Source organism: Centroberyx affinis, unplaced genomic scaffold, assembly GCF_046629955.1.
Source record: "Centroberyx affinis isolate AG114_WGS23_722 - 3 ecotype Tasmania unplaced genomic scaffold, CSIRO-AGI_Caff_v1 ptg001379l_1, whole genome shotgun sequence".
NCBI lineage: Eukaryota > Metazoa > Chordata > Actinopteri > Beryciformes > Berycidae > Centroberyx > Centroberyx affinis.
Window position 1 is genome coordinate 19373 of NW_027279863.1, and position 24592 is coordinate 43964.

General features: G+C 38.8%; 1 protein-coding gene across 1 annotated transcript; it reads left to right on the forward strand.

The window, feature by feature from the left end:
• Positions 1–192: 192 nt before the first annotated feature.
• LOC139649587 (endonuclease domain-containing 1 protein-like) lies at positions 193–18014 on the forward strand. Its single transcript, XM_071526040.1, has 5 exons — positions 193–253; positions 1396–1463; positions 12328–12661; positions 13358–13941; positions 17969–18014. The coding sequence occupies exons 3-5, from the start codon at positions 12338–12340 to the stop codon at positions 18012–18014; spliced, it is 954 nt and encodes a 317-aa protein (XP_071382141.1). The 5' UTR covers positions 193–253; positions 1396–1463; positions 12328–12337.
• The last annotated feature ends 6578 nt before the right edge of the window (positions 18015–24592 follow it).

Below are 24592 nucleotides of genomic sequence, written 5' to 3' on the forward strand. Positions count from 1 at the left end.
TGACTTGGGACTCGAGTGAAGTTGACTTGGTCACACCTCTGGTTAATCATAATAAAAAAATCCTTCCTTGCTTGATGTGAGATCACACCCCTCCTCTGCTGACAAAGAGATTCAGACCTCCTTCACTAGCTCTGCTTATATATTGAGGAAGACAGTCAGACTGTCTGGTTTCTACTGCTGTGTGAAAAGGAAAACGCTTCGACCGTCTCCAAATCTCTACTGGCAGATTTTCAGGACGGGCAGAACCAAGAACGTAAGGCAGTAAGCTTTTCTTGGTATTATATTTCCAATTTATGTTTCATTTTATTCACTTTTGTCATTGAAATTTCAAAGATTGCACATCTTTTCCTTTCTGTTGCTTTCAGTGGATCTTTGTTGTTGTTTTATCTTTTTCATGTACTTATTATTTACTCTGTAGCACTTTTGATTTAGTTTTAATAAAATGTAGTGTTATCATTAATATTATTATTACATCTGCAGTAACTAAAAACCAGCACAGCCGCAATTTAGATTTTTTTTTTACTTAAAGTTTACAAGATTTTGATGTGTTGAGTGAATTTCATGACTCTTGGGCCCGTTAAACTCCCTTTGTATAATTCCAAGAATACATGGGCGTCAATTAGAAAATAATCATTCTTTTGTTTATTCCTGAAAAATTGTACTCATTAGATGCGTTTTAATCCATAACCTACTTCAACTTCAACAACTCTCTCTCATTTCTCAACAACCCACGCATAACTTTACAACTGATCATATTGAGCTATTTCTTCATGTGTTCTTAACTGGTATGTAAACCACAGAAGAAGAGACAGACAAGTCCATCACGCTGAGCTAAAGTTACAGGGACTGGAATCAGATTTGTTTTGATTTCCCCAAAATCTCCAACCTGGCAGGATGACAGGTCACCAAACCTCTGTCCAATAAACAAGCTACTTGCGAGTCATGTGACTTTTGTTTACAAGCCCTGCTTTGTTTCTAATTGGGCAGTGTGAACGTAAACAAACCAAATACAAAAATTCAAGAAAATAAACTTTTCCACTCTGGTTCAGATCTGAAACTGCATAAATTATGTAGCTGCATGTATTTAAACTTGATAGCAGCATTTTCCCATCGTCTTCCACACTTTTCACACAGTTACTGTTCATTTTAGAGACGCAGGACATATCAGATCTATATATTTTCCATATGTTTTGTTGAAGAACGTGGGACAGATGGAGCAGGGGATCCAAAGCATGTGGTGTGATCACACTTAAGTTGACTATAAAGGGAAAATTATACTTCTGCGTTGAATTGCCGCTGTAGCGATGGCGTGGGTGCCTATGGTGCCTACGTGTTCTGGGATATTGCTCACAGGATAGGTGTCCTACTAATCAGTATATTTGCAAACCTCCTCAGCTCATATCTCTTCGATCTGCTCCATTGTCTTCACTATTGGCCAACATCAACCGGATACAGGAATACAGGTAGGAGGAAATACAAAGCGAGCCAACCACAGTCGTGCATCGCCCTATGTGTAGTTACATTTTTGGAGAGGTACACGTAAGCTACGGAGCCAGCCTCTGCAGGCGTACCTACAGCATACCTTAATTATGTTTATAATATATGACATTATAAATAATAATAAATATAATCTATGATAATAATTATAGTAATAGTTAGAATTTAAAATATTAATTATTATTAATCTGTTGATGTTATTATTATTGATATTAATTATAATTTATAATATAATATAATATATGATACTATATATATTTATAATTGTCATAGGCCTATATGCTACTATCTTTATAATGTTACTGTTTTACTTTATGCAATAGTCGAGTTTCGATACATTCGCTGCTACTTTTGCACATTTAGTGAACACTTTGTCTGACCTGCCCTGTATATAGTCTTTACATATATAATTTTATTTCCTATTTTGTATGTCTGTTTTTATTCTTTAATAATGTACTTTTTTTTTATTTTTTTTATAATATTTTTATTGGGATTTTCCATAATACAGTACAGAAAACAGAGCCACATATCAGAAAACAAGAACAAAGTAGAAGCGAAGGACAAAAAAAACAAAAAAACAAAAAACATATTTATTAATACTATACTTTTGATTGTTTATGTTGTTTGACCTGAGCCTTGCCCTCAGCATTTCACTGTACAGATAACCCTGCATTTCTGCATATTTGACAATAAAGGATTTGAAACTTGAAACTTGAAACCTACGTCATAACGACGGCATAGAAGTATAATTTACCCTTATCTCTTTCTCTTAGTTTCCCTCACGCGGGGAAGCCTGTAACGATGGTGTCGGTGAAGACGTGGGGTTTCCTGTCCCTCGCTGCTCTGCTCCTCGTGTCCGTCGTTCCCACGGTAACTGAAGTGGTGACGTCGATGTCGGAGTGCACAGAGTTTCTCCTGGAGGAGACTCCGCCCCGTATCCCGGGCGTTTTGGAGGGCGGGAACATCCAGGACCAGACGCGCTACAAGCCCATTTGCCAGACTTTTAACAACACAAGAAGGTTTGTGACGCTCTACGACACCGACAAGAAGATTCCGGTGTTTTCCGCCTACAAGTACATCGGGAGCACAGGATCCAGACCCACCTCTTCACCATGGATGATAGAGCCACAGGTACTTTTTTCTTTCTCTGACTAGATTATCATTAATTAAGTAAACAACCATTATATTGTATTTTTTGTGATTGTATCCATACATACCACTAATAATTCAACATCCATAGTAATACTACTACTACTACTACTACTACTACTAATAATAATAGTAACAATAATAATAATAAGCGTTATAGCAATCTAAGAGTAGGTACTTTAGAGAAAGGTATAACAGTAAAATATGTAAAATGGACATAAAGATTAGGAAAATATTCAAAAGAAAATTAAAAATTTATTTAAAATACTAGTTAAAAATGCTTGTTAAAATGATAAAATAAATACATAAAGACACAACACAAGATTATAACCATGGCAAAAACTAAACATTTAAATGAAGGGAAGTCACAAGGTCACTGTGATGAGGGTTGAACCTGGGTCTTCTGGCTGAAGGATAATTGACCTTAAGATTATATATCAGGTCTGGAGTGCTTAAATTAATACATAAATAAATAAATTATGTCATCAACTGTCATTTTAGTTCGTTAATTGCAAGTAGACATTCTCTCCTGGCTGTGCTGGCTGACTGGTTGGAAAGGTTAATCTGAAAATATAATTCATTGGAAATTATTAATTGCCTGGTTCAAATTATAATAATTAACATGATCCACTGGAATTCACTAACTTAGTACTGTAATCAGATTACTTTGAGTTACTTTTGAATCACCAAAAAAATAAATAAATATTTTTTAGAAAAAAACATTTATTTTATTATACTGATTCCCTCCCTGTGCCACTAACACTTAGCCTTCTAACCTTTGCAGCTTGAGGATGAAAGAGACAACAAAAACATGAGGAGCGTCAACAAGAGCAGAGTCTACAATCACCAGGCCGGGGACAAAGACTACAGGAACAACAACCGAAGCCTCGATAGGGGGCACATATTTCCGAGTTCTCACGCGTTCGACATATCTGATAAATTCTCTACCTTCACCCTGACCAACATTGTTCTTCAAGCAGAGACTTTTAACAAGAAGAGCTGGAACAGAATGGAGAGCTGCGTCAAATGTGTCCTGGAGAAATACTGCATGGACTACAATAACAATCCTGAGGCCTTCGTGGTGACTGGAGCGATGCCAAACGCCGACAAGCTCCTCAACAACAGAGTTAACATCCCCTCCATGCTCTGGTCAGCATTCTGCTGCTACAGCACCAGTATGAACCAGTGGCTAGCGAGCGCACACTGGGGTGACAATGTTCCAGATGAAGATGACAATAAATATATGAAGACCAAGACTTTGGCACAACTCCGTGAAAGACTGAGCACGGCTGCCTCGATATTTGAGGTGTTCCCCGATACACAATGTCCTCTCCACTCAACTGTTGCTGAGTTTTACTCAGAGATTAACACAGATCGAAGGTGTAATTGCCCTCCCACTGCTCCAACCACATCTGCCCCTCCCACCTCCACATCTGCCTCTCCCGACTCCATATCCGACCGTCCCGACTCCATACCTGACCGTCCCGACTCCATACCTGACCGTCCCGACTCCATACCTGCGCCTCCTTCCTTGGTAGCTGGTCTCAAATATCTACTAATAACACTAGTAACATCATTAACATCATTACCATTAATAGCATTGATAATGATATCAATAATAACAGCAATAAGAATACGCATTTCAGCACAAAATGCAATGTGCATTACCACTACGCCAATGGCAGTTACTATTCCACTTCAAGATGCTACTGCTCCTCTAATAAGCACCATGGCCACTCCAACCCCACCTGTTCCTTTAAATACTATGGCGCCAACCACCGCTACTAGTATTCCTTCAAGTACTGCTATTATTACTACCCCTAATCAGACTGGTACATCTGACCCTCAAACCACCAGTGCTACTGCCCCAAAACGTACATCTTTCCGTCCAACTACCGCTGTTTTTCACTCAAACATCATTAGTCCTCCAACATCTCATCTTGACATCTTTGCTCATCAACCTCCTCCTTCCCCTCCCTCACCCTCCTCCTTTGGCTCCGACCGTACTTCTTCCTACCTCCCCCGCTACCCCAATATCTCTTTTCCACCATTACAAGAACCTCCTCCACTACTAGACGCTTATGCATTATAACAACTAGGTGGTGGTTAGAGTGCTGTACACCCTCACACAGTGCTAAAGTATTCATACTTGGTATCAGAGATACCAAAGTTCAATTAAGCAATATCACACGAGAGGGAGTGCTGTGTTGTACTGTATATCAGTACAGCATGGCTGTGATTCAGTTTTTATACAACAGTTGTATAAACAAAGCTATTCATCAAGTAATGGTAATTTGAGATAATTTTTGTCTTTTATTCGTCTCCGCCAACAAAAACAGTTCACTAAGGATTCCACTGCCCAGTGTTGCCAAGCAACAGGTAAACTGTTTACCGGCTGCAGGCAAGCAGCTACTTTGAGGTTTGCACAGACAAATTTAGGCCGTTCATAATTAAGGTCAAATGTATCCATATTTGCACTATGGCTACTAACGTAAGGTGCGAATTAAGTCAGACTTTTGTGTCGCCTAATCAAGGTTATATTAGAACACCTGTGAAGCAGAGTGATACATATAGTAAAAAGTCTAAGTGCTGTTATACTGTATATCAGCACTCATGGAATGCCTCTTGTCCAATCAAATTACTCAACCGGAACTAACTGCTGTATAAGTAATTATACAATGCTTTTTAACCATATTGAAGTAAGAGATGTATTCTAAAATGAGACCTCCATCATTTGAAAAAATGTGACATCTATTCTTATAAAATCAATGCTGGCATGAAAGTAAAGCACATTATGGGTTTCTAGTGCAGTCATCAGTCATCTTTTTTTTTTTTTTTTTTTTACTTTTTATTTATGAACATTTTTCACAGTATAAGGACAACAAGCAAAAAGAAAACAAGAAACAAAAAAATAAAAAAAGCAAACAAATATGAGGTCATGGGGTGATCAATAAATCAAGGCAAATTTGCCTACTTTAAAATAAAATATTGCACGATACATACAATAATTATTAAAGATCTGTCTCATTGGCTAAATAAACACACCATTTTTCCCACCGTTTTTCACCCACTTCTTTTTGGAGCCGTATGGAGTAGGTCATCTGTTCTAGAAGATGTAGGTGTTTAACAATGTTGACAAAGAGGCCAGCAGTAGGGCAGTTTTTCTGAAGCCAACATTTTGTAATGGCCTTTTTACTTGCTGCCAGCAAGATCTTTAGGAGGTAGGCATCATCTTTACTTAACCCGTCAGGAATATGTCCAAGATAGAGGGATAGTCATCAGTCATCTTAAAAGAAAAATCCACCCTCAGATCCTCTTACACTGTGATATCTCATCAGTCTGTGATGTTCAATGCATTCCAAGAGTTATTTTGTGATGAAGTGTTGTAATTTTTTTTTTTGATGTAGTAAGTAACTTTGCTGTGTCTTGATGCTGCATTGCATTCTGGTCTCTCTCCTGCTCCTGTGGGTGGAGAAATTGGTCTCTCTCCTCTTCTACGATGGATCTCTCCCTCTATGATTGTTGAACGTCTCTTGGTGCAAAATGGCGGCTCTAGCAAGAAGCCTGCGCTCTTTGATTCTGAGGGACTGACACCAAACACCAGACACCAGACTTTTACCGCTGAGGTTTTACATTCTGAAACATTTTCTCATATCAAAGTCTACTGGAGCTGCTGGAAACATCTGGAGGTGACGTCACGTCGTCTACGATGGGCCAGTTAGAAGATGGGCCACCAAGAAGAAAAATACAACAAACTACTAAATGGAGCCAGGGATGAAAAGTACATCACCAACAGCTGTGTTGTTCCTTTAAGAATTTTGCTTGCAAAGTAGTTATGATAAAGATAAAATCATCTGCATATATATTGACTATGATTTAGCATATCTAAGCATGTATCAGAATAAAACCCTACAAATCATGTTCATCAGTTACAACAGAAAATTAGATAGGAGGAAACTCTCCTGTCCCAAAATTGTGCTTTTGTGCAGGCTTAACAACAAGCTATTTTTGAATATGTTATCATTTAATTTGTATCATTGATTTATCATCATGATGGGCTGTACTTTACACTTTAGGGAAGAAAAGAGTCCTTTAGATAGCTTCACGCGAGGACAAATTCAAACTAAATCTGTTGATAACTCTCCAATCAAATGTATTTGTACAAATGAATAAACACGTTACACAAAAGCTGCTCTGTAAAAATTATGTTTAAACCTGTAATAAGCGATATCAGACCTTATAACCAATCCTGAATAGTTAGACTGACTGAGTGACTGAGTGCCTGACTGACTGCCTGACTGACTGACCTGAATTTGCGTTGTGATGCCCTTGGCTGCGCCTTGGAAAAACATTATACATTCAATCAAGTCCCAACTTTGAACTGTTTAGTGTAATTGATTAAAATGGGATCAATTGTTATTTAATTCAGTATTGGAGGAACAGTGTTGATCATGTACAAAAATAAAAAAGCATTTTAAAAAGGTTTTAATAGAAATATGTGAGTATATCCCACAGAAATGTCCCAAAATTATATAATTACACCAATATTTACTTTAGGCTGTTATTCTGAAAAACAAAAGAAGACATTTAAGATTTTCCTTTTTTTTTTTTCCATAACCAATTTAATGATGCCATCATTAAATTGTACTGCCTGAGATGGCTGGAAGATTTTTAAGGACAGCCTACTACTACTCAGTCCTACTGACCGTCGTCTAAAAACCTTGTAACTCCAATTTCAGCGATTCTCATGTTTTGAATTGAAAGATAACCTGCTCCTTTATGAGAGAGAGAAAGGTAGCAGGATCGCTACTGGTATCCCTCAAACCTTACCTTGCAAGGCAGCTGGATTCGCGAGATCACGATCACGCGAGAATCCATCTTGCCAGGCTTCAAGTTATGCGTTTGTGGCCGAACCACAGTGGTGCGGACCAATCAGCGTCCTGTGAGGGCAGCTACGGGTGTGGTTTAGGTGTGGCGACAGCGAGAAGCGACGGTTCATTCACAACAATGGTGGCTCCTAAGAGGCTAGCGTAGCGTAGGCTAGCGAGAGTATTTCTTAATTGAAAGAAGAGCAAAGAACGGCACTGAAGGTTTTTCTGGATGGAAAAGATGTTTTTGCTCTTCTCCCGACTGGCTTCGGCAAGAGTTTTATATGGTTCGTTGATCTGATTGGTTGAAGTTAGCCCGTGATAGACAGTGATAGACAGATGGTCCTGCCAAGTATTTTTTGAAAGTGCCTGCCCTTTTCCAAACACTTTCCAAGGATGACTTCCCAGATGGTTCTGTGTAACAAACCATCTGGCAAGTCAGGTTACCTCAAACCACCGGTCCTAACCCTCTAAGAAATTTTTACCAACCGCTACACATGCCCACTTTCCGGTCTGCTGCGGCCTGACTGCGATTAATGAGAACTCTTTCGATTTTGCTCATTTCCTGCACCATACAAAACCTATAAAACCATGTGGACACACACTGTTGGCCATGCATGCAACACACACACTGATATACTGATGTGCAAGTCACATCTTCTTAAAGGTTGAGGTTTATGGTTGTTTTTGATGAACTAAACAGTGACTGTTTAGTTAATCAGTGACTTCAGTCACTGATTAACTGATCAACAATGTAGTTCAAGTTCAAGTTCAACTTTATTATGATGCCAGAGGGAAACTGATTCGCAGGCCAAAAGCAACACAGTAATAGACAAGACAAAGAACAATACAAAAGTTAATAAGACATAATCAAACACACATCGCAGTGGGTTGTAGTCTAGGGTAAAGTGCATTACAGTAAGTATTGCTAGAGCAAAGTGCAACTGCCTATCTATTTAACAAGCTAATAGCTGTTGGAACAAATGAGTGCTTGTGTCTGTTTGTTTTAATCCTCGGTAACTTGAAACGAGAACCTGAGGGGAGAGTCTGGAACTCTGAGTCTAGTGGGTGGTCAACATCAAGAAGGATGGCATGGGCTTTCCGCAGGGCTTGTCTCTTGAATAATTCGGGCAGACCAGCCTGACTGACTCCTATAACCTTGCTGCAATGCTTCACAATCCAGCTAAGAGCGTTTTTACTTTTCACACTTAGATTTCCGAACCAACAAATCATAGAAAAACACAATACTGACTGAATAAAAGATTTGTAAAACATGGTCATTAGTGTCTTGTCAACATTGAAAGACCTCAGTTTCCTCAAGCAAAACAAGCGTTGTTGACCCTTCTTACATAAGACATCAGCATTTGTGTCAAAGCACAGTTTAGATAGTGGTATGTATAGGAGCCAGGGGTTTTCGTCTAAAATCAATGGACATCTCCTTGGTTTTGGTTACATTAAGCTGTAAAAAGGCAGCATCACACCAAGCAACAAAATCATCAGCAACTGGACCATGGCCTGTCTCTTCCTCCTCCAGTAAGCTGACAATAACAGAATCGTCAGCAAACTTCACAATATGTCTGTTTTCGTACTGGCTACAGCAGTCATTTGTGTACAGGATATACAACAGCGGCGACAGGACACACCCCTGTGGAGATCCAGTAGAGGACACCAGCAGTTCAGAGAGGCAGCCATTGACTTTTACCCTCTGGGTTCTCTGGGTTAAAAAGTCTAAAATCCATCCCACCATATTCAAATCTAGATTGAAATTTGCAATAAGTTTATTAGCTAAAATATGGGTCTGGATCGTATTAAAAGCAGATGAAAAATCAATAAAAAGCAGTTTTGCATGTGTCTTAGAGCCCTCCAAATGCTTGAACACCATATTTAGCAGTGTGACAGTTGCATCTTCTACCCCTCGATTGGCCCTGTAAGCAAACTGCAATGGGTCCAGGAGATTTTGGGTTTTTGACACCAACTTTTGCCCTCTTTCCGGTCTGCTGTGGCCTGACTGCGATTAATGGGAACTATTTCGATTTTGCTAATTTCCTGCACCATACAAAACCTACAAAACCATGCGGACACACTGTTGGCCATGCATGCAACACACACACACACACACACTGATATACTGATGTGCAAGTCACATCTTTAAGGTTCAGGTTTATGGTTGTTTTAGATTAACTAAACAATGACTGTTTAGTTAATCAGTGACTTCAGTCACTGATTAACTAAAGAGTGACTTTAACAATCGCTCGTGACAAAAGAGGAACTAGAGGTTTCTGTGAACGACGCTTTCAGAAATTCATGGGACAGAGAGTGTGACACTGAGTAGTACTGAACTTGCTCAATTTTAAAATGTATTTATTAGGGCTCCCACACGTTTTCTGTTTCAAAATTCCCTCAATGGATTTAAAGAATCTTTTTTCGGTTTTCAATATGATATATGTTGATAGTGACCTGGAAACATGACATATAATATACCGTATGTCAGCTGGGGTCATACTCCTCTATAGCTGACAATGTAAAATGTCATTATGTCTGAAACTGCATAAATTATGTAGCTGCATGTATTTAAACTTGATAGCAGCATTTTCCCATCGTCTTCCACACTTTTCACACAGTTACTGTTCATTTTAGAGACGCAGGACATATCAGATGTATATATTTTCCATATGTTTTGTTGAAGAACGTGGGACAGATGGAGCAGGGGTCCGGAAAGGACCGCGTACTGCCTCCATAAAGTGAGGAGCCAGCGAGGGACTTCAGAGGGGACCAAACACAGAGACAGAACTTTGGTTACAGTAAAACGGTGACTTGAGTCCAAGTCATGTGACTCAAGTCCTCACCTCTGCTAAAGAATGAAATGCAAGTAACGACCGCTCTGTTAGATCAGAAACTGTAATGTGAATCACTGGTGGACAGGAATATTCTGTTAACTGGTTTATTCTTGGCAACAGGGAGACTCAATCTCTGGGTAAAGGTTCACGTAAACTGATTAAACTTTGGAACATCTTACTGTAATTGCTTGATAGTTGACTAGAGAAGACCTGAGACTTGACTTGACTTGGGTTCTGGTGACTTGGGACTTGACTCTGACTTGTACTCTGATGACTTGAAAAGGTTTCTAAAGTCTTAACTTGAGATCTTGTGTTTGTGTAAATGACTTAGATTGAAAGTGATGAGATTTATTCCAGCAGACGACTGAATTTAAATTCTGTTTTCTGAATTTGTATGGAATGATTGAATTTATTGAAGTTGAAACTGATTCTAGAAATCAAACTCATGATGCTCTTACCAAGTTTTTATCCTATTAAAACCATATTGCATTGAAAAGTCCTAGATATTTAGTTTTCTTTAAGATATTAAATTGATACTGGACTCTTGATTTGTTCTGACTTGACTTCTACATTCAGACTTGAGACTTGACATTAATGACTTGGACTTGACTTGGTGATCTACATTTAGACTTGAGACTTGACTTGAGACTTGTGCCTCAAGACTTTAGACTGGCTTGGGACTCGAGTGAAGTTGAATTGGTCACACCTCTGGTTAATCGTAATAAAAAAATCCTTCCTTGCTTGATGTGAGATCACACCCCTCCTCTGCTGACAAAGAGATTCAGACCTCCTTCACTAGCTCTGCTTATATATTGAGGAAGACAGTCAGACTGTCTGGTTTCTATAGGAAAACGCTTCGACCGTCTCCAAATCTCTACTGGCAGATTTTCAGGACGGGCAGAACCAAGAATGTAAGGCAGTAAGCTTTTCTTGGTATTATATTTCCAATTTGTTTCATTTTATTCACTTTTGTCATTGAAATTTCAAAGAATGCTTTTCCTTTCTGTTGCTTTTAATGGATCTTTGTTGTTGAATTTTCTGTTTTTATGTACTTATTATTTACTCTGCAGCACTAGTTTTAATAAAATGTATTATTATTATTATTATTATTATTATTATTACATCTGCAGTAACTGAAAACCAGCACAGCTGCAATTTTAAGAATACATGGGTGTCAATGAGAAAATAATCATTCTTTTGTTTATTCCTGAAAAATCGTACTCATTACAGATGTTTTAATCCATAACGTACTTCAACTCTCTCTCATTTATCAAACAACCCACACATAACTTTACGATATTTCTTCATGTGTTCATCATTTCTTCAAAATTCATTTTAAAACAATACTATTATTTCAGTAGATTAGTATCTTTCATTGGTCAAAACTACATTAAGTGTCACTGTATTCCTTAGCTTAATAGAAACTGTACTTGAGGGTTCATAGAGAATAGAAACTGCACGACACTGAGTGTTATACTGACACAAACATCTAAGTACTGGTACACACAAATGTCAGGAGACACACACACACACACACACACACACACACACCTCTGCCATTAAGCAATCAGGATCATTTTGACCAATGAAAGATACTAATCTACTGAACTAATAGTATCTTTTTTAAATGAATCTTGAGTTAGTATGATTCATGCTAGAATACATAAAATAAACATTGTTGTTATAATGTTATAACGATTTTTATGAATGAAGACATCCATTTTGGTTGGTTATTACATAATGCACCATATTATTACATTTTCATCAAAAAAAAGTGCAACTCCTGTATTTTGTAATAAACACCGCAATATGTAATAATTAATTACAAAATGCGGGTAAATTTATTACATATTGCGTTCAGGCTGTGTATTACAAAATGCGGCAGATTATTACAAAATGGGGGTGTTATTACATAATGCGTTGTTACACACCCTTATCTCTTTCTCTTAGTTTCCCTCTGACCTGAAGACACGCAGCCTGTTAACAATGGTGTCGGTGAAGACGTGGGGTTTCCTGTCCCTCGCTGCTCTCCTCGTGTCCGTCGTTCCCACGGTAACTGAAGTGGTGAGGTCCATGTCGGAGTGCGCCGGCTTTCTCCTGGAGGAGACTCCGCCCCATATCCCAGGCGTTTTGGAGAACGGGACCATCAAGAACCAGACGCGCTATAAGCCTGTTTGCCAGACTTTTAACAACACAAGAAGGTTTGTGACGCTCTACGACACCGACAACAAGATTCCGGTGTTTTCCGCCTACAAGTTCACCGGGAGCACGGGATCCAGACCCAGTCCACCGTGGAAGATAGAGCCACAGGTACTTTTTTTCTTTCTCTGACTAGATTATCATTAATTAAGTAAACAACCATTATATTGTATTTTTTGTGATTGTATCCATACATACCACTAATAAGTCAATATCCATAGTAATACTACTAATACTAATAATAATACTAATAATATGCATTACAGCAATTTAAGAGTAGGTACTTTACAGAAAGGTATGAAATAGTAAAATATATAAAATGGACATAAAAATTGGGAAAATATTAAAAAGAAAATAATAAAAAAATATTTAAAATACTGGTTAAAAATGCGTGTTAAAATAATAAAATAAATACAAAAAGGCACAACACAAGATTAAAACCTTGGCAAAAACTATATACTCAGGTCTGGAGTGCTTAATCAATACATAAATTAATTAATTATGTCATCAACTGTTATTTTATTTCTTTAATTGCAAGTACACTTTCCCTCCCGATAAGTTGTGCTGGTTGACTGGTTGGAAAGGTTAATCTGAAAATGTAATCCATTGGAGATTGCTAATTGCCTGGTTCAAATTATAATAATTAACATGATCCACTGGAATTCACCAATTTAGAACTGTAATCAGATTACTTTGAGTTACTTTTGAATCAGCAAACTCTATAGAAACAAATAATTTATTCTATTTATTTTATTATACTGATTCCCAGTGATTTACCACTAACACTTAGCCTTCTAACCTTTGCAGCTTGAGAATGAAAGAGACAACAAAAACATGAAGAATGTCATCAAGAGCAGAGTCTACAATCACCAGGCCGGGGACAAAGACTACAGGAACAACAACCGAAGCCTCGATAGGGGCCACATATTTCCGAGTTCTCACGCGTTCGACACATCTGATAAATTCTCTACCTTCACCCTGACCAACATTGTTCCTCAAGCAGAGACTTTTAACAAGAAGAGCTGGAACAGAACGGAGAGCTGCGTCAAATGTGTCCTGGAGAAATACTGTATCAACCAGAATAACAATCCTGAGGCCTTCGTGGTGACTGGAGCGACACCCAGCGCCAGCAACTTCCTCAACAACAGAGTTAACATCCCCTCTATGCTCTGGTCAGCATTCTGCTGCTACAGCACCAAGACGAACAAGTGGCTAGCGAGCGCGCACTGGGGTGACAATGTTCCAGATGAAGATAACAATAAATATCTTCAGACCAAGACCTTGGCACAACTCCGTGAAAGACTGAGCCTCGAGGTGTTCCCCAAAACGCAATGTCCTCTCGACTCAACTGTTCGTGACTTTTACTCAAAGACTAACGCTGAAAATACAGAGTGCGATTGCCCTCCCACTGCTTCAACCACATCTGCCCATCCCACCTCCACATCTGTCTTTAAAATCTGCCTAATAACAATAATAATAATATTATTATAAGCAATAATATACTACAGAAAAAAAATTCAGTGCAATTAATAATTTGCTTCACAGTCCCGAGAAAAATATGTAAAATCCAATAAGATGGTACACTGGTAATAAAATGACAGTAAATAAAGACAATTAGAACTGTAAGAACAGTACAAGAAGAAAATAAATAATCATAATAATGTAAAATTATAATCAAACAAAATCATGTTTATGGAGAAATGGGTAACACTTTACAATAAGGGTACATTAATTAAGGGTTAATTAACAGTTAACTAATGTGTCTGGTAATCATTTACTAATGGTGTTCATGTTAACTAAGGTATTAATTTATACATTATTTAATAGTCATCTTATAAACTATTAAATAATGTATAAATTAATACCTTAGTTAACATGAACACCATTAGTAAATTACACATTAGTTAACTGTTAATTAAGGGTACACTAAGTTAAGGGTTAGTTAATGCTTAATAAGCATTAACTAACCCTTAACTTAGTGTACCCTTATTGTAAAGTGTTACCGAGAAAGGTTTATAAAAGCAAATTAAAAGTTGAGAGCAACTTGGCTGATGTAGGAATATGAGCAGCAAGAAGAGGAGGAGGAAGACACCTGCACCACTCAAGACGATAAACAGGTCACCGAAGGAAGAAGAACAGAGTGATGAAGAAGAGGAGGAAAAAAGAGCTTCGCTTAAAAAGAGTCAAATAAGATATAAAGTTTGAAATAAAGCATTACTGGGTTTAGTATATTTGCCATTGCTTTGTCTGGCAAGTACTTAAGTATAACCATGCTTAGTCCATGTTTCATGTAATCAAAACAGAGTAATTATTTAATCGAAGTAATCACTGTATCATCATCATTGTAATCAGATCTAACAAGTGTGAAATGTGATTAATTTTGTGTGTGCATTATGGTGAAAGGTGATAGTAGTAGAATTAATATATGATGACCAACTCGGTTATGAGTTCTGTCCTTTTACAGGTCCCATATTCTCCACTTTCCAGTGTTTTATTTTCGGTCGTTTCGGTCAGTCGTTTGTTTCTTTTTTCCCCTCATTTTTTTTTTTGTCCCGGGTTTTTTTTTTTGGGGGGGGGGGTATTTTACTTTATTTCTTCCAAATTACATAACATTTCTAGGCTATAATAATATTATTATTTACAGCCTAGAAATTCCATCTTACTATTCAAGCATTGGTGTAATTTTCTCATTCCTGATATTTCCAGAAAAAACGGGCTGATTGTGGAAAAGGGAACCCACTTTAAGTAAAAAGACAAATTTTTCACTACAACTATGATCCTGTCCTACCACTAGTATATTATAGGTTGATACGTTTGAAAGCTTGCACAATTGTGATCTAAGCAACACACGGTGCCGTGGCCGGAAAAGTAAAAAGAGGAGTCATGAAAACATGAGGTGATGCTTAGAACGTGAGATGGGTGTTGATAACACGTGCCAAATAATATAATTGGTTATTAGACATGGCATGATACATGTTATGTGAATTAGTTATGTAACAGGGGGTCTATAAAAGTTGATGTATTGAGATCCTTCGTCACCCCGTTTGGACATTCATCACAGAGGACGGACCTTATCTCATCTGGACTACTCCCTTTCGGACTTTCGGATTTATTTCTTCAAACCACTGGAGACTCTCAGAAAACGGCCTCATACTCTCCTTGAGATAGTTTAAGTCCGAGCTCTCACCGCAGGTCACGGTAACTTACATTTCATCTCGAGGGTTCAGCAGAACGCTCAAACTTCAACTTATTAATTCCTCCAGAGGGTTTCGGACTAAAATTGAGAGGCTTAGTCCATATTTGCACATAATTTGTGTCTGAAATCTGGGGGGCATGATGTCACGGTAGGTTGTCTGGCATATACTTGATCTATTTAATGAGGTATGCTACTTTTGGCACTTCAAGTACTGCTACTACTTTTACTAGTACTACCCTTTATCAGATAAGTACATCTGTCCCTCAAACCATCAATGCTACGGACCCAAACTCTGCATCTTTCCGTCCAACTACCACTGTTTCTCACTCAAACATCATTAGTCAACCAGTATCATCTCATCTTGACATCTCTGTTCAGCAACCTCCTTCTTCCCCTCCCTCTCACCCTCCTCCTTTCCCTCTGACCGTACTTCTTCCTCCTCCTCCCCCTACACCAATATCTGTTTTCCACCATTACGAGAACCTCCTTGCCTACTACCGAATGCTTTACGATTACCTGAATAACAATTAGGTGGTTAGAGAGTGCTGTGCACCCTTACACAGAGCTAAAGTATTCATACTTTGTATCAGTCACGTCCACAAATACCAAAAATCAAGTAATAATACAATGCTTTCTAATCATATTGAAATAAGAGATGTATTCCAAAATTAGACCTCCATCATTTGAAAAAATGTGACATCTTTTCGCACATTATGGGTTTCTACTGCATTCATCAGTCATCTTAAAAGAAAACTCCACTGTGATATCTCATCAGTCTGTGATGTTCAGTGCCTTCCAGGAGTTATTTTGTGATGTGTTATAGTGTTGCAATTTTACTTTTTTGATGTAGTAAGTATAGGTTTTTAATGCTGATACCAATATTTTTTAACTGAAGCTGCCGATAGCTAATATTTTGTGTCAATATAGAATATCTTTAAATTTGAAAATTACTATGCAAAAATATAAACAAGAGAACAAATACTAAGGTGAATAAACAAAACGATAAAAGTGCCCTGAGAGATACTGTCAACAAAAGCTTTTACTTCTACTGTAAACAGTCTTAAGTCATATTTCTGACACAAACATATGCAGACGAAGTATATACTGTATGTCCTTAATCTTTGAAAATAATAAATAAGCATAACTAAAATAATTATCTTTTCAATAAAACATTAAATAAATAAAATATGCAAAGAAAATAATACTGTAAATGCAAAATAAAATGTCCTGAGACCTACTGTCAACAAAAAGCTTTGTGTCTGTGTTGTTAATTGGCTCATATAGTTAGCACTCCACCTAGTGCTTGGTTTAGGGACTGCAACCAAGTGAGCCATCTCTTGTAAAACCATGCTCTTGCCCCATCTTCAGCCAGCCGCTCTGGATATTTTGTTGTGCATCTAAATGTGTCTTTACGGTACTTACCCCACAAGGGAGTGTACTCGGACCACTCTTTTTCCTTTTATTTATAAATGACCTGAAGTCTGTTACTTCATGTGAACTCTTTCTACATGCAGATGACTCTGCAGTACTGGTTTCCCACAGAGATAAAAGTATAGTTGAAAGTACGCTGAGTGCAGAACCTCTTAATGTCAGCAGGTGGATGACTGATAACAAGCTGTCACTCCATTTAGGAAAAACGGAATCCATATTGTTTAGGTCAAAGATAAAATTGAAAAGGTCCCCTGGTGTTAATGTTGTTGTTGGTGACACTGTGCTTGCAGCTAAGGAGTCAGTCAGTTACCTTGGCTGTGTGCTGGATAGCCATATGTCAGGAGTGGGCCAGGCTGAAAAGGTGCTCACCAGGGTCAATCAAAGAACATGCTTCTTAGCCAGAATTTCAAAATTTTTGGACCTGAAAAGCAATGGTGACCCTGCTCATGTGCAGCCTTATTTTGACTATGCCTGCCGTTCATGGCACAATGGCCTAACATCGTACCTTAAAAACAGACTTCAGACTTCTCAAAACAAGATAGTTAGGGTTATTCTGAAACTTCCCATGAGAACTCACCTTGACCCTTCTCATTTTGAGAGCCTTTGGTGGTTGAAAGTACAGGAAAGAGTCTCTCAGATCCAGTTACATAAGATTGTGCATGGTGCTGTCCCTTAAAGGTACTGTTTGTAAGATTCAGAAAATGCTTGTTATTAGTGACACCTGTGGCCGTTAAGGTAACTGCAGTCAGCATCCTGTTGCTCGTGCTCGCGCGTGTGCCCGCACTCTGTAGGCGCGAGCGAGCATCCTGTGTATCGGCCAAAACAGTGACCATATGAACGTGATGGACCGGCATCATGTTGATAGATGAGGAAGCAGTTTCTTTTTTTTTTTTACTTGCATTCAAATGTCAGTCACATTTGCTGATCGCCATGGTGGCACAGAGAAAAAAGTACGACCTGAAATTCAAGCTGTCAGTTGTCAAATTTGCTGAACAAAACTCAGGAGAAGCAGCAGCAAGACATTTCTCCGTTGATCTTTTTTTTTTTAAATCTTTTTTCTAAGGTAGGCTTGCTAGCCTATTTTGATACGGGGCTCTCCCTCTCTCTCTCTGTGCTTTAGAACGTAACCGCTGTGAAACAATCAGAAAATAACGTTTTATTTATCTGATTCACCGGCTTTCTCGCTACTACCGCTCCCTCTCTTCATTCACTTTCTAGCTCGCTCGACCATCTCTCTCTCTCTCTCTCTCTAGCTCGCTCGACCATCTCTCTCTCGGGCTATTAATTGAAGTTATATGTAGGTTAAGTATGTTTTCAGTGTTGTGTTTTTGTGAGGAGGAACTGTGACTATGTGTGAACTTTGTCGGGTGATAACATTGGCTGTATTTATAACATTATAGGTCGGCGTTAGCTTGCTAGCCAGTTTTCATATGTGAAAACAGCAATAGTTTCACCGTGAGGCTCAGCAATGTCGCTATCTGTTATCTGCAATAACGCTGTTAGTGAACTACACGGAATATGTATATGTATTCATCATTTCCTGAATGACAGTAGTTCACCTTGCTGTGTCATTACAGCTTACCATTGTTTATTTAACCGTTACTGTAAATCAGCATTGTAGTTCACTGTACAAACGCCAGATCCATGCAGCGTAGCTAAGTTACAGCTAGCTGGCTAACCTTAGCATAGCTTTGTTTACAGTTAGATAACGTTATTTGGCCGCCGCTGCCGCACACGGGAGAAGTTTGCCTTCAGGGCTTTCTGCCAGAAAGCCTTTCTGACAGAAATCCACGGTTATGGTTTGGGTAAGGGTTAAGGTTACCCTAAGGCTTTCTACCAGAAAGTCCTGAAGGCAAACTTGTCCCGTGTGCGCCGCTGCCTTGCATTGCTCTTGGCTAGTAGAAGGCAATCGTTATACACCTTTGCTTTGTAACGTTACATCATTTATTGTTGGCTAAAATCAACACTATTTGTCATAATAGCTACATAAATTAGTATCATGGATCACGTTAGCTGGTGAAGTGATTTGGCAAGCTAGGCAACTAACATATCCACTCAGAAAGTATTACGTTACGAGCAAGCAAGCTATAGTGAAGTAGTGAAGCTGAAGAGACTAGCCACGGGAGCGCGCATAACGTCACATCCGTTGGAATCTCCCGGAAAAAACGTCCCGAGTCCTTCACATAGAATGTAGCTTTACACACTGTTACAGGCAACGGAGAAAGTCGGCTGAGGTCTCATTTTTTAAGTTACGTTACAACCCGTTCACACATTGGCAATAAAAAACGATTTATACATGTAAAAAGTTTGTAAAAGTTACATATGGAACCTTTAAGCTCCAATAAACTGTTCTTTGGCTCCGCCCACTGAAGTTTAACTCAACCAGTGAAATTATTCATGCCTCCAAGAAATGCTTACCAACCACTGCACATGCCCACTTCCCCTCATTCCGGTCTGCTGCGGCCTGGCTGTGGTTAATGGGAACTCTTTCGATTTTGCTCATTTCCTGCACCTACAAAACCATGTGGACACACACTGTTGGCCATGCATGCAACACACACACACACTGATATACTGATGTGCAAGTCACATCTTTAAGGTTCAGGTTTATGGTTGTTTTTGATTAACAGTGGTTTCTCGTACCGTAGCAGGTGTTTTTGTGTCCTCGTTATGACTTTAACAATCGCTTGTAACATGAAAGAGGAACTAGAGGTTTCTGTGAACGACGCTTTTCAGAAATTCATGGGACAGAGAGTGTGACTCTGAGTAGTACTGAAACTAGTTCAATTTTAAAATGTATATTTTAGGGCTCCCACACATTTCAAAATTACCAACTTTTCTCGGACCTTCATTTCCTCACTGGATTTAAAGAATCTTTTCGGTTTTCAATATGATATATGTTGATAGTGGCCTGGAAACATGACATATAATATACCGTATGTCAGCTGGGGTCATACTGCTCTATAGCTGACAATGTAAAATGTCATTATGTCTGAAACTGCATAAATTATGTAGCTGCATGTATTTAAACTTGATAGCAGCATTTTCCCTTCGTCTTCCACACTTTTCAGACAGTTACTGTTCATTGTAGAGACGCAGGACATATCAGATGTATATATTTTCCATATGTTTTGTTGAAGAATGTGGGACAGATGGAGCAGGGGTCCGGTCAGGACCGCGTACTGCCTCCATAAAGTGAGGAGCCGGCGAGGGACTTCAGAGGGGACCAAACTGGGAAAGAAACGTGAGGAGACAGAACTTTGGTTACAGTAAAACGGTGACTTGAGTCCAAGTCATGTGACTCGAGTCCTCACCTCTGCTAAAGAATGAAATGCAAGTAACGACCGCTCTGTTAGATCAGAAACTGTAATGTGAATCACTGGTGGACAGGAATATTCTGTTAACTGGTTTATTCTTGGCAACAGGGAGACTCAATCTCTGGGTAAAGGTTCACGTAAACTGATTAAACTTTGGAACATCTTACTGTAATTGCTTGATAGTTGACTTGATGCATGAAGAGAAGACCTGAGACTTGTCAGTCTTGTAAAGTCTTAGATCTCATATATTTTTGTTCAGTATACTTTTGTAAATGTGCATGTATAGATATAGTTACTTGTGTATATTTTACTTTTACTTTACTTTGTAACTATGGTTTTGAAAGGTGCTATATAAATAAAGATTTACTTACTTGAGACTTGTGCCTCAAGACTTCAGACTTACTTGGGACTCGAGTGAAGTTGACTTGGTCACACCTCTGGTTAATCATAATAAAAAAAACTTCCTTGCTTGACATGAGAGCACACCTCTCCTCTGCTGATGAAAATGAGTCAGACTGTCTGGTTTCTACTGCTGTGTGAAAAGGAAAACGCTTCAACCGTCTCCAAATCTCTACTGGCAGATTTTCAGGACGGGCAGAACCAAGAACGTAAGGCAGTAAGCTTTTCTTGGTATTATATTTCCAATATATGTTTGATTTTATTCACTTTTGTCATTGAAATTTCAAAGATTGCACATCTTTTCCTTTCTGTTGCTTTCAGTGGATCTTTGTTGTTGTTTTTTCATTTTCATGTACTTATTATTTACTCTGTAGCACTTTTGATTTAGTTTTAATAAAATGTAGTGTTATCATTATCGTTATTATTACATCTGCAGTAACTAAAAACCAGCACAGCCGCAATTTAGATTCTTTTTTAACTGAAAGTTTACAAGATGATGTGTTGAGTGAATTTCATGACCCTCCCTTTGTATAATTCCAAGAATACATGGGCGTCAATGAGAAAATAATCATTCTTTTGTTTATTCCTGAAAGATTTCACTCATTAGATGCGTTTTAATCCATAACCTACTTCAACTCTCTCTTATTTCTCAAGCAACCCACACATAACTTTATATAAATATATTTCTTCATGTGTTCTTAACTGGTATGAACAGCACAGAAGAAGAGGGCAAGTCAAGACAAGTCCATCATGCTCAGCTAAAGTTACACGGACTGGAATCAGATTTGTTTTGATTTCCCCAAAATCTCCAACCTGGCAGGATGACAGGTCACCAAACCTCTGTCCAATAAACAAGCTATGTGTGAGTCATGTGACTTTTGTTTACAAGCCCTGCTTAATTTCTAATCAGGCAGTGTGAACATAAACAAACCAAATACAGATTTCAAGAATGTAAACTTTGACCACACCATAAGTTGATCATAAAGGGAAAATTATACTTGTGCATCAATTGCTGCCATGGCGTAGGTGCCTAAGTGCCACAAATTCACTGACATCTGGTACTCTTTATAATTTGGAGATCAGGTGTTGTACAAATCAGTATATTTGCAGCCCTCCTCAGCTCATCTCTCTTCGATCTGCTCCATGTTGTCTTCACTATCAGCCAATATCAACTGGATACAGGGACGAGGAAATACAATGCGGCCAGTCAGTTCTTGCAGCGTCAATTTGAAGTAGAAGTATAATTTACCCTTGAGCCTGCACTAAGTGATTTCAGACACTATTACCAATCCTGAATCTAACGTGTGCAAACTTGTTACTTGCCTCTTCACTTGTCATTGTGGGACATGTGACCTTCAGCGGGAGGAAAATCTGGAAAAGCGAGACTGGTAACGGGTGATATTTCTCCATAGGAACGTTTATTTTAGCCGTTAGCCTTTATACACCGTTTGTCCTTTGTGGCTCCAGTAGTCCCAAAAGTGAAATTTACTCCAAACTCCCTTGTGTGTGAAAAATATTACATTTCATTATGATTGTAATATTTAGAAGTAAATGTGCCTTATGACCTATTGTCATGATGAAGGACGGATAGTTTAGGGACGTGAGCTTGCTAAACTTGTTATATGCTCTGAAATGTATCTGTGTGATAGAACAATGGGAAATTACTGAGAGGAAAACCTCTGGGTGAACTGTCTGTCCATCTGGAGTACAATCAAGTGCTTATCTCAGCTGAAAATAGTGTGCTCACTCCCAAATGGAAAGAGGAAGAGGCATTGTCGTACAGATTCTGTGCTGCATGAGAAAGGTTATCTTGCAATACACGCACATGCCCTTAGATTTGTTTGTTGCACAGTATAAAAACTCTGTTTTGTGACCTCAAGAGAGAACTGTGCTTCTCCCATGCTGCATGAATAGAGAATTGATTCATCACATCTACATTGAATTCTGAGACAAAAGCCCTATTCGCAAGGGACTAGTATTACCTGGAGACCTCATGTGATTTATAAATTACCCCCCCCATGTATGTGTTTCGTGTGCCGTGTTCGCACAGGATAAGCGAAGTCTGTATTTTACTCAAATTTACTGACATTATCCCCCGGATATATTAAACTTGAATTATGATATGAATCACCTGGCTTGTTGGTGCACTATTTTTGGAGAAATATTGATTGGAAAGTGTCTAATTAATAGGCTACCACATAATAACTGTTGAGCCTGTTGAAAGATAGAAAAATTATGTCGCATCCTGCCATGAATGTCAACCATCTCGAGATGAGCCTCCTGAATTTGCACCCAAAATGCTGTCAACACTTTCATTTATAACAGCCTCCATAATTCTCGACCGGAAAAGAGGCAGAAAAAAGGCGTGGAGAAAACAAAAAACCTTGAAAAAAAAAAATACGACCCCAAATCACGAGATGCCGATTTGCACGGGACTAATATGATCACATGACCTGTGTGTTTGGCAAAATATGGTAGGTAATTTGTGGTGGAATTTTTACTTTACAAATTACGGACATGGCAGATTCGCACGGGATGAAGATCACAAACGACCTCCGCATTTATTACACATTACCAGAGGTCCCCAGGTAACACTAGTCCCGTGCGAATAGGGCTTTAGCAACTCTCTTACAAACAGAAAAATTTCCCTTGCACCTGTGTTAGTAACGGGATTTGTAAATAGGATCACTGTGCAGCGCAGAGACAAGTATTAAACATTAAACTCTCTTTGATCTGCTCCATTGTTTTCGCTATTGGCCAACATCAACCAGATACAGGGAGGAGGAAATATGATGCGGCCAATCACAGTTCTTGTGGCGTCGATTTGGTGTAGAAGTATAACTTACCCTTATCTCTTTCTCTTAGTTTCCCTCTGACCTGAAGACACGCAGCCTGTTAACGATGGTGTCGGTGAAGACGCGGGGTTTCCTGTCCCTCGCTGCTCTCCTCCTCGTGTCCGTCGTTCCCACGGTAACTAAATTGGTGACGTTGATGTCGGAGTGCCCAGGATTTCTCCTGGAGGAGACTCCGCCCCGTATCCCGGACGTTTTGGAGGGTGGGAACATCCAGAACCAGACGCGCTACAAGCCCATTTGCCAGACTTTTAACAACAAAAAACGGTTTGTGACGCTCTACGACACCGGCTACAAGATTCCGGTGTTTTCCGCCTACAAGTTCACTGGGAGCACAGGATCCAGACCCAGTCCACCGTGGAAGATAGAGCCACAGGTACCTTTTTCTTTCTCTGACTAGATTATCATTAATTAACCATTATATTGTATTTTTTGTTATTGTACCCATACATACCACTAAAAGTTCAACATCCATAGTAATACTACTACTACTACAGCAATTTAAGAGTAGGTACTTTACAGAAAGGTGTGAAATAGTAAAATATATAAAATAGACATAAAATTTAGGAAAATATTAAAAAGAAAATAAAAAAATACTTAAAATACTGGTTAAAAATGTGTGTTAAAATAATTCACTAGCAAGGACCACACCATCAACAAGATGCATTTAAACGATTTATTGAGGGACGATGATGAGCGTAGTTTCGTTAGCCAAATGCGTTGTGGGGAGGCTTCATAGGGAATCCGCAGCAGCGCCCGGGCCACGACGGACCCCCAAAAACCTCCAGTTACTTAAGGAGATAAGATTGGGCGGATCTGAGATCTTTGAGATCTGAACAGATGTAGC